Raw genomic sequence first — 11,793 nt, 5'->3', positions numbered from 1 at the left:
TTAGGGAATCTGATGGAAAATGGCTGAAAAGTGATTAGCTATACACATGCTCTATTTTATCTCTCTGGTGAAAAGGTGGGCCATATACTCACTCTAGCCACAATCAGTTTCAGGGGAAAAACTCTCTTTCTGCCTCACTCTCTCTTTTTCTCTCAGACTTCCCTGCACCCATATTAATAATATATTAAGAATAAAAACATGCCCAAACTGTCACAAGCAGACACGCAGTATTCTGATTATTTTCTGCCCTCAAATTCCTGGCGAAGGTTCACCAGTTAGTTTATGTTTTGATGTTATCGCTTCTATTTGCTGATGTCATAGAATAATTGTAATGTTTCATCAAATCCCGTCAGTGATACAAATAGCCTGTCTACAGTCAGTTGGGCTTGATGACCCATAGCTCTTCCTCTGTGCTTATCTGGACCTGTTTCTTTTATTCAAAATACGTCCACAACTGGTGCGTATAGAATGGGCCATCACGTGTTCAACACACACAGGGGAGAAACATTTGGATTTACCCATTACCACATGCCCTGGTTCTCTAATTCTGACCCAACATCCTTCACTCACATCTAGACCATTGCTACATCCCTGACCACCATCACTCTCTTGCATTTGTTTCTGCTTCTCTTGTCCCAGTGGTAATTCCTAATTCTTAGTTTTCTAGACAGTGCAGCAGCAGCTTCTCTGGTCCCAGTGGTGAGTCCTCATTCTTTCTCTTTGAGGCAGTGCTGCTTGCTGGTCTCTGGTCTCATTGGTAATTCCTCATTCTAAGTCCTCTACACGGTGCTGCAGCTACTTATTTGGTACTGTCAGTAATTGCTTCATTCTAAGTCCTCTAAACAGTGCTGCAAGCTGCTTCTCTGCTCTATTCGGTAATTCCTCATTCTAACTCCTCTAGGCAGTGGTGCAGCTGCATCTTTGATCCTGTCAGCAATTCCTCATTCGAAGTCCTCTAGACAGTGCTGCTAGTTGATTCTGTGGTTCTGTCAGTAATTCTTCATTACAAGTCCTCTACGTAGTGCTGCTACTAACTTCTATTATCTGATCAGTAATTCCTCATTCTCTGTCCTCTAGAGAATTTGCAAAACTGCTCCCTTAATTTTTTGTCTTGTGCCGTCATGGGACAGAAATGCAGTTGTGTAATATTCTAGGCATAGCTGCAACTCCCATGCACACTCATATAAACTGTGGCAAGAACGTATACCAGTTTAGACTGCAGAACAGGAGCCGAAAGGCTTTTGGGAATCTCAATATCGTGGGCTCAAAACAGAAACGTTTGGTCATCAAATGTTTGTGTGAGCACTAAAGGCATTTTTGAGTTTGTTAACCAAGATCTCAATAGTTACATAATCGGTATTTTAATCAATTTAGTACAGTGATAATGCTTTTCCACATAGCTGAATATAGTGGCGGGGTGTGTAAATATGTTATCCTTGGGGTAGGGTAGATGGGATGGGTGGGGGATGTGAACCCAGATATAATCTTAATGAGTCAAGCCACCTCAGAGTTTGAGACTAAAGCCAGTGCTCACAAATACTGGCTGTGCAAATGTTAGTGTTAGAGACAGCAAAACATGTGTTTTATAGCAGTCGGGGAACATCCTTTACGACGCAACTATTACCCTGCACTACCAGTACAACACGGGTATTACAAGGAAAGTCGTTACAACGACTTTCGCTGGAGGGCGCTGTTGGATAGGGAATAGTTTCATTTTCTTTCCAACACCTTCCCTACTATCCACGGGGACTGGAGTTGGAATAGAAAATTAAACTATTCCACTATCCACCGCCCCCCAACGCAAGTCGTTGTAACGATTTGCGTTGTAATCCCCGCGTTGTAATGGCATGCGGGGTAAAAGCATGCATTGTACTGACATACAACCATAGCAGTCTAGAGAAAGGGATTGTTTTTCACAGGAAAAAATATATTCCTTGTGAAAAAGCAAGACGATCAGAAGTGATGTTAAAAACATAACTGTGCATTGTTACCTTTAACTTAAACCTAGTCCAACTAATTTTTGTACAACGCTTGCAGCTGCACCCCTTGACTTGCTAAGTAATGAGCATGCTATACAAATTGCTACAGAAAAAACACACACAACTGAGTTCCTTGTTTTATTAATGTGGGGGACGGCATAACTTTACCAAGTCCATTAATGTTTGGCCGTTTACCTCATGTATTATGTAATGTTAAAAGTATTATTTGTACACGTTTTTGTGTTATGGAAGGCAGCCCTCAACAGCACACCACATCATTAAACTCCACTCCATACCATTCCACAGCACAAAATACCATTCCACATAATTACTCTCCAAAGCACACAATCCCACTCTACATAATTCCAGTACACCCAATATTACATAATTACTATACATATAATTCCATAGTACACCATACCACATAATTCTACAACACAAATACACTTCACACAGTTACACAACTAACTAATCTAATCCCACCCACATAATTCCACAACACACCACATACATACACTCCATAACACATTGGTAAAATAAATTGCAATTTACAATGCCAATAGTTCCAACTCCAACAAATGCGAGACCTATTGCATTTCCAATGTGTGTTGATTCTATGTAGCTACTAAAGGTGATTTCAGGTTTGTAATGATTCTCCTATCTGTTGCTAGACTGGAGTCTTTTTTATCTAATTTTGCCACCTTTCATTTTTTTTATAATCCTGAATGAGGCTGTCCGCGGCCCACGCAGCGAGTCCCCCAAAAGAGGGCGGCTTCCCTAGTGCCACATGATGGCACAAACACAACAGGGCTAATGTTTGGACCTCCCGGATGTCCAAGCACAACTCTATCATTTCTGGAGCGCCAGTGGGCGGAGGGAAGGTATATCTACCTCCCCTGCCCAGCTGGTGATACTTTTTCGCACCAGGGCACGCCGTCTGGTCTTGCGTCGTGCTAGTTTCATCCCCGATGTAATAACGAAGCCACCCGGCTGGTCCACACACGCACGCAGGCACACATCCCGAGGGCGGGAATAAATAAAGGGGCACGAGACCGCTCTGGGTCTTTGGCCCAGAATAGTTAAACTGCGTCTGTGTGTCTCATTTGAACGTAGTGAAGGCCCAAGCCTGCGGCCTAGGTTATCCCCTGCCCCACACTGGCGACGACGCGGGCCTACCCCACGCCTCGACCCCGTAGACACAGGCCGGTGTCCGGACCCCGTGTCCGCGGTGCTTGCGCTGTCCGCGCTCGAGCTGTCGCCGAGACACGACCGCGGGTGCCTACCCCACTTACTGCCGCTGCCCGCGCCCTACAGGGTGCACGACTGCTGAGACGGGGGACCCATCGCGCCAGGACAGGTACCGAGGTGAGGCCTCCACAAGCGGAGGCGGTTGGTCGTGTGCGCTGCTCCCCCTGCGATCCACCGCCTCGGCTGCAGGACCCGCTCTGCTCCGCTGCCCGATAGCGCTCCCGCCCCCACGTGTGGTGCCGACAGACAGGACTGCGCACTTCGTCAAGTGCGCTTGGGTGTGGTCGCACGGGGGGAGTAGTCGGCCACCCCGAGCTGGGGCCTGCCTGTAGACACGCGCCCCCACTGTCCCTCCAGAGGTTCTCGCTCAGGTGTGCTCGCACGGGGGTGGAGTCGGCCCCCACGAGCTGGGGCCTGCCTGTAGACTCACGCCCCCACCGCCCCTCCCGAGGATCTCCTTTGCTGGCCAGCATCACCCGCCTCCACACAGGAGTGGAGCGTCTCATGCTGCCGCTCTTTCGGGCTGCCCCATCAGCAGGTGGGTCTACGCCATGGGGATTGTTGTGCCCCAATACCGAGGCACTGGACATCGGCGCCAAGGCCCTCATGACCCAAGGACTCGTGGGTCCCTAGGAGTACAGCAAATCCTGGTCTGGCAGCCTTCTCCTGTCTAGGGCCCAGACACACCGGCAGCCGCGCACAGCTAAGTGGCCCTAGCCCAGGGGTGATCACTGAGAGAAGGAGGGCGCACACGCCCACGCCTGCGGGCAGCCGTCGCCCGCATCTTCGTGGGGACTGCGCCAGCACCCCCTGCACCCAGGAACGATGAGTAATCCACCCACCACCGGCGGCGGTTCCCCCTCTACGGCGCCAGTGCCTCCTCAGGCTCCGCTCCAGGCCCCCGTCCCACAACATGCAGCCCACCAGGCTCCTGCTCCATTTCAGGTCGCCCAGCACGTCATCGCCCCCCTCCACCCCCCCGGCCACGGATTAGCCGCCCCGCTGCCGCCATTCAGTGAGCTCGCTGACCCGTCCACAGCTGCGGCACGATGGTGCTCCTGGATCGGTTGCCTCGATCACTATTTCGTAGGCGTAAGGGAGATGGTTGAAAGGGTGAAGAGGTCGCTCCGCATGTGCTATGGCGGAGCAGAACTGTACGATCTGTTTGAGACCTTGCTGGATAGAGGCGGTGATGACGACTATACCGGGGCGGTTGCGGCTCTAAACCGCCACTTTGATCCCCAGATCAACCCGGACTAGAAGTGGTTCAAACTGCGGCAAGCGCGGCAGGGGGAAGCGGAAACCGTGGACGTCTAATATGCCCGCTTAAGGAAACTTGCCCCCTCATGTGAACTGCCTGATCAGCAGCTAGAAATCCGCGCACAGCTCATTCAGGGCTGCCGCTCAGTCCAGCTGAGGCATCTCATCCTCCGGCAGCCACGCATTTCCCTCGACGAAATACTAGTCCTCGCCAGGTCTCACGAACTATCCAACGCCCGGGCAGACGAGATGGAAGCAGCACTGAATCGTCCTTCGGTGGCGCCGCGGACGCCCACAGTCAAGGAGGAGAAGGTAGATGTGATCCGCAGACGACCTCAACAGTCCAGAGGAGGTGTGAGGACTCCGCAGACCTCCATGTGCGGCAACTGCGGCATGGATCATCCCCCCGAGGCAAATGTTTTGCGAAGGGAAAAACGTGCTCACAGTGCGGCAAGCTCAACCATTTCGCTAAAGTCTGCCGGAGTAGTGGTGGGAGGCGCAACACCCCAGGCCCTTGCGGACTCACACAAGGGGTACCACAACTGACCTTGGATGATCCAGGCCCCTGCAGCGACAACTCCCGATCATACTTCGACCTTGGAGAGGATGACGATGATGTATTCTTCGTGTCGTTCGTTGGCAGAAAGGGTTCCAGAAGACGGCCACCGCCAATGTGCGACATCACCGTAGCAGGTTCCCCGGTGCACGCCCTGATAGACACTGGGGCGTCAGTCAATGTGATGGACAGCATCCAATACGAGAAGCTGGTGCCTCGCCCGCCCCTCCTGCTGTCCAGAGTGAAAATATACACGAACAACAGCGATTAGCCACTCCCTCTGCGAGGGGTCATGGAGGTGGAGGTCAACAGTGATGGCCGGAGTCTGAACACGAGATTCCATGTCACGGAGGGGAAGAGAGGGACCCTCCTCAGTTGCCACACGGCAGAAGACTTAGAGCTGGTATTCTTTGCTAACCAGGTACACGAGCGGCATGCACGTGAAATGCTCAAGTACTTCCCCATGCTGTTCAAGGGCTTAGGCTGCCTAAAAGGAAAAACCTTCAAGCTGAACGTGGACCACACGGTCAGGCCCATGGCGCTGAGGCACCGGAGGGTGCCGTTCCACCTGCAGCCGCAGGTAGAGGAAGAACTCCGGAAGCTTGAGGAATTGGGGGTGATTGAGAAGGTGTCGGGCCCAACCCAGTGGGTCTCACCCTCGTCATTGCCCCGAAGCCGAACCAACCAGGAGCCATTCGACTGTGCGTCGACATGCGCTTACCGAACAAGGCCGTGAAGAGGGAGCATCATCTCACACCCACGATGGATGACATCGTTGCCGACTTAAATGGTGCCAGGTGGTTCACCAAGCTGGACTTCAATGCGGGTATAACCAACTAGAGCTCAACCCTGACAGCCGAAACATCACCACGTTTTCCAAACACGATGGTCTACGTCGGTACAAAAGGCTAAGTTTCGGCATCTCATCAGTGGCGGAGAAGTTCCAAAACGCCATAAGGCAGATGCTCTCCAGACTTTCTGGTGTAATCAACTTAAGTGACGACATACTCGTATTATCCAAGACCCTCGAGGACCACCACACACACCTCACGGCCACCCTGCAATGCCTGGCGGACAATGGACTTACTCTGCACCGGGCGAAGTGCTCCTTTTACCAGGAGTCGGTAGACTTCTTTGGCTACATTTTCTCCAGGGATGGCCTGCGTGTAGACCCAAGGAAGGCGGAAGCCATCCGATCAGCACCGAGACCCACGACAGCCACTGAAGTCCATAGTTTCTTGGGGATGGCCACATACTGTGGCCGGTTCATCCCCAACCTTGCATCCCTCTCCGAACCACTTCGGGTCCTAACAAAGGCAGGACAACCATGGACCTGGTCAGCCAAGGAAGACGTGGCGTTTCAGGCGGTCAAAGATGCCCTCATCGATGACCGAGTAATGGCATACTTCCGCCCGAACAGGCACACAGAGGTCATGGTGGATTCAAGCCCCGTCGGCCTGGGAGCTGTCCTCATGCAGGAGACGGAGTCGAGAGACTGGGTACCCACAGCATATGCCAGTCGGGCGCTTACTGCCACAGAGATGCGGTATGCTCAAATAGAACGGGAGGCATTGGCTTTAAAGTGGGCGTGCCAGCACTTCCATCTATACCTCTACTACCATGAGTTTCGGGTGATCACAGACCACAAGCCTCTTGTCCCGCTTTTCGCTGGAACTGCCAGGCTTGCACCTCCACGGATCAAGAGATGGGCTGTGCAGCTGTAGACTTACCGCTTTGAGGTTTATTTCCGACTAGGGGTCGACAATCCGACTGATTTCCTGTTGTGCCATCCGGGCGAGCCCCTGCCGTCTCTCACGCAGGAGGATGTCGACGATGTCGAAGAGTTTGTGCAGATGATCTCACAGCAAGCCTGTCCTGTCGCTCTCACGCTGGAAGACGTGGGGAAGTTCACAGAGTCCGATGAATGCCTCACGAGAGTGAAGAGCACACTGACCAATCGAAACTGGGGACACTTTCTGGATGGCGTCTGCTCCCTCACAGCAGAGGAACAATGCTTTCGACAGCAGGTCTGGAGGGCCCAGAGCAAAGTCAGCGTAGGCCCTCACGGGGTGATACTCCGAGGAACCTCCCTCGTTATCCCGACAAGTTTGCAGAAAGAAGTGATCCGTCTGGCGCATCAATGCCACCAAGGTGCATCCAAAACCAGGGCCAGACTTAGACGCAAAGTATGGTTCCAAGGGATGGACGCTATTGTGGAGAGGTGGTGTGCAACTGCCACTCGTGCACCATCACAAGCGGAGACCCGGTGCCACACCCGGTAATCACCGAAGACCCGTGTCCGGACCCATGGTCCAAACTGAGCATTGACTTCGGATCACTTCCGGATGGACAGAACACCCTGGTGCTCATCGACCTGCATTCACGATTCCCGGTGGTAGAGGTGGTGCCCTCGACGGCGTTTCCCCATGTCAAAGTGGTACTGGATCGCACATTCGCAATGATGGGTCTGCCCGAAGAAATCCGGTCAGATAACGGACCACCCTTCCAGGGCAGAGACTTCCAGGTCTATCTGGCCTCCCGTGGCTTCAGGCACAGGAAGATTACACCGCAGTGGCCCCAGGCAAATGGGGAGGTGGAGCAATTTATGAGAACTCTGAACCGGGCCCTCCGGATTGGGGTGGAAAAGGGAGATGATGCGGAACAATGTCTCTCACAATTTCTCAGTGCCTATCGCCAAACTCCACATTGCACCACTCGGTGTGCCCCGGCACACCTGCTGTTCCGAAAGGTCCCCAGAGACTGCGTACCGGCTGACCTGTCCTGGAGTCCCCCGGAACTGGACCAGAACGCCACACAGGGACGAAGGAAGTTGTCTAATGACAAAGCGAGCTAAGCTCGAAGAGCCCAACCAATGAACATTGTAGTTAGAGACCAAGTGATAATAAAAGAACGTCACCCGAACTGGAAATATTGCACTGCATATGAGCCTGAAGTGTGGTAAGTGGACCGACCGAAGAAATGGGGAGCGGAAAAGGGACGGTCTCAATCAATCAATCAATCAAAGACATTTATAACGCGCACTACTCACCCGGAGGGTCTCAAGGCGCTTGGGGGGGGGGGGGGGGGATTGGGGGGTCCGCTACTGCTCAAAAAGCCAGGTCTTGAGCTTCTTCGCAGTGACCTCAGTGACCTCACAGAACCAACAGGAAGAAACGCAAACACAACCTCGGAGAGAGCCGGAAGCGACAGAGGTCAGAAAAGGTCCTGTGGGGTGCAAGACCGTTCCCGTGGAGGATCCTGAAGGGTCGGAAGCAAGCAAGAACTCCCGGAGCCAGAAGTATGGTCTCCGGCCGAATCCGACCCCCAGCCAGAGACTGAAAGACTATGCGTGGTGTGCACACAGGCTCTGTGTGTTCTCCCAGAGAAGAGCCTATGTATCTGAAAGATTGGAGGGATGTAATAAAGGAGCTAACCGGCCCGTTCACACTCGCACGCACACACATATCCCGAGGGCGGGCTCGCCCGAGGGAATAAATAAAGGGGCACGAGACCGCTCGGGGTCTTCGGCCCAGAATTGTTAAACTGCTTCTGTGTGTCTCATTTGAACGTATTGAAGGCCCAAGCCTGCGGCCTAGGTTATCCCCTGCCCCGGTGACCCACGTCACCACACCCCTGTTTAGCAATCGATGGACGGCCTCATCTGGTTTTCGGTGAGTCAGGGCCCCTACTTCCCGCAGTGGGGGACAGTCCCATGGGAGAGAGTTAATGCGAATGGGTGTCGCTGCAATTTGCAGGTGTTTGGTCCTCACAGGCAGTGCATTCTCATTGTTTGTGTCTGGTGGAGGGACCAATAATAGTATGGTGTGAGTGGCTGGTGGCTGGTGGGCCCTACGAATAATGCGTCCGACACGGTCACTGTTAGTCCAATCTGAACACCCAGCTAGTACAGGTTGCCGCTGTCGCCTACAGTGACCGATGCAAGGCACACTCCGCATTCTATCATGTCAGGGACGGTAGTGCAAGAGACTTCATTTCGTTTGATAATGGCAACATCAATCAATCAATCAATCAAAGCATTTATATAGCGCACTACTCACCCAGAGGGTCTCAAGGCGCTAGGGGAGGGGGGTTCCGCTACTGCTCGAACAGCCAGGTCTTGAGTTGCTTCCTGAAGGCGAGGTGGTCCTGGGTCATGCGGAGGTGGGTCGGGAGGGAGTTCCATGTCTTGGCGGCGAGGTAGGAGAAGGACCGTCCCCCTGTGGTGGCTCTTCAGATGCGGGGGACGGCGGCGAGGGCGTGGCCGGTCGATCAAAGCTGGCATTTGGGAGCGTAGAAGTTGAGGCGGCTGTTGAGGTATCCTGGGCCTTGGCTGTGTAGGGCTTTGTGTGCGTGGGTGAGGAGACGGAAGGTGATTCTTTTGTTGACCGGGAGCCAGTGCAGATCTCTCAGGTGTCCGGAGATGTGGCTGCGACGGGGGATGTCCAGGATGAGTCGTGCTGAGGCGTTCTGGATCCGCTGGAGTCTCTTCTGGAGTTTGGCGGTGGTTCCGGCGTAGAGGGAGTTGCTGTAGTCCAGACGGCTGGTGACGAGGGCCTGGGTGACCGTCTTCCTCGTCTCGTGGGGATCCACCGGAACATCTTACGTAGCATGTGCAGGATGTTGAAGCACGACGAGGAGACGGCGTTGACTTGTCTGGTCATGGAGAGGGAGGAGTCCAGGATGAAGCCCAGGTTGCGTGCGTGGTCTGTTGGTTTGGGTGTGCTGCCTAGGGCGGGGGGCCACCAGGAGTCGTCCCAGGCGGAGGGTGAGGATCCCAGGATGAGGACTTCCGTCTTGTCCGAGTTCAGTTTCAGGCGGCTGTTCTTCATCCATTCGGCTACCTCTTTCATCCCTTCGTGAAGGTTAGAATTTGCTTTGTTGAAGCGCTAATAACTGAAGATAGTATAGTGCTACATATATATTGTTTCGATATAAACCTGAATGTATATTTAACAAGTTAGTGTGTAAATTCCAACACGTGTATCTTGTGTAACTTTCTTGTTTCATTGTAAAGCGCTCTGACACCTTTGGGTAAAGTTCACGTTATATATAACAGTGAATTAAATAAATAAAATAATTAAATAAATGAACAAGGATAGGTACAAAACTCCCGAGTCTCTCTTCTGTCTCTCTCAGTTCGTCTCACTGAGGCCCTGATACGCACCTTTCGCAGGGGGGGGGGGCGTGCGCTCAGTAGTAGAGAGCATGTATGTAGAGCACTGCTGAGACCGCCCTGTTTCTGCTGGTCGGAGGGGTTGCTTTCAAGCAAACCACCCCTCCCCAATCCTTCCCGGAAAGCAGTCTGCTGTGATAGGGAGACCTTGTAACCCCCGCCTTAGGCCAGGCAAAGCACAGAGGCGTGGCCCCGCTCTCATCGCTGATGATTGGTTAAGGTTGCCTGGCCTCGACAGGACCGCCTCAGGGTGTCAGGTCACGTGCCCCGCCCCGACCGGCATCTGGAGTCGGCGTGGAGACAGTGTGCAGTGCGAGGCGTCGCTCTTAGGCGCTGCACCTGCCGCTTCAAGGCGCTGCTCCTCGGCGCACCATGCTCCCTGCAGCCTGCCTCCTCCTGCTCTCAGCCCGGCTCCTCGCCTGTCCTGCAGCCGCCAGCGGTGAGTCTGCAGCGGACTGTTGCCGGGGCGATTCTCCGCTCTGTGCATGAGACTGCCTTTATTATTATTTGTTGAAGCTTTATACAGCGCCCACTCGTCCCGCAGGCATCATAGCGCTGCACATGAGCACCAGCGACGTCACACTGAGTATCAGTCAGTTTTTATTGGGGGGGGGAGGTTGGGATGCCGAGCCCACACCGGGACTAGAACCTGGCTTCGAAGGGGCAGCGCTGGCTGTCCGGTCTCAGCCTCCCCTTAACAGGGATCACAGGGAGGGTTGGAGTCGCAGCCGGGAGTGTAGCGCCTGCCTCGCCTCTTACCCCCTCTGCAGGTGCGTCGCAACACCGGGCATCCCCTGCTCACCTGAGTCACCCCGCCCGCCAGGGGCCGGCAGAGCTCGCCTCACCCGCAGGAGGGGATGCTTCAGCCTCGGGGCCAGACTCCCTCCGGCTATGCATGGCAGAAACGTGTCTACTACTGCACCGCAGGCAGAAGCGCGTAAAATAAATGAAGGCATCCTCCTAGTGCAAGCACGGAAAATGTTTAATGGAGGGAATGGAATCAGCACTTTATTCATGTCATTTCGTTTCAAAAGCTTTATTCGGTTTGTCAATAACAACCGTGTAAGCAATCATTAAAGTACAAAACTATGGTTAACAGCCCTCATTACATTCTCAAATATTTGCTAAACAGCATGGGTAACTTTATGTACAACCTAAACAAAATGTATTCGTGCAAAATCGCATAAAAGTGCCAAGTGCTAGCTATATAAATTGCATGATGTGCAAATGTCGCAATAAGGTACCATATGTAAATGATTTACAAGTCGTGCAGATTTTTATCAAAGTGGCAATTCTGGTACACAATCATCCTTTAAAAAGGGACAATTTATTGTCTCCCAAAACAATTTGCTATTATTGGTAACTGCTGCTAGGCTAAGTTTATCCCATGCTTCAGCTTGGAGTTCTCTTTTTCTGGCCTTGATAACTAGCTAATAATTCAAACTTAAATCTTGGGTATGTGCTGTATTTCGTGGTTTGGTGCCTAGGGCCTGTTTCAAACTATGTAGAGCTTGAGTACAGTTTTTATCAAACAATCCAGCATGCACCTGTTTTTTTACTCTATGGTTCTTAGTTAG

The 11,793-nt window shown here is 52.7% G+C and overlaps 1 protein-coding gene across 1 annotated transcript in view; it reads left to right on the top strand.

The window, feature by feature from the left end:
- The first annotated feature begins 10,550 nt into the window (after positions 1-10,550).
- Positions 10,551-11,793, top strand: part of LOC147725616 (uncharacterized) — a 124,077-nt gene continuing 122,834 nt past the window's right edge. The window contains exon 1 of the mRNA XM_086964308.1: positions 10,551-10,655. Within this exon, the coding sequence (XP_086820434.1) occupies positions 10,589-10,655 (67 nt within the window). The 5' untranslated portion in view covers positions 10,551-10,588. The remainder of the gene's footprint in view (positions 10,656-11,793) is intronic.

The sequence above is a fragment of the Lissotriton vulgaris genome, chromosome 3_2 (assembly GCF_964263255.1).
Source record: "Lissotriton vulgaris chromosome 3_2, aLisVul1.2, whole genome shotgun sequence".
NCBI classification, from domain to species: Eukaryota; Metazoa; Chordata; class Amphibia; order Caudata; family Salamandridae; genus Lissotriton; species Lissotriton vulgaris.
This window is presented reverse-complemented; position numbering and strand designations above follow the sequence as displayed.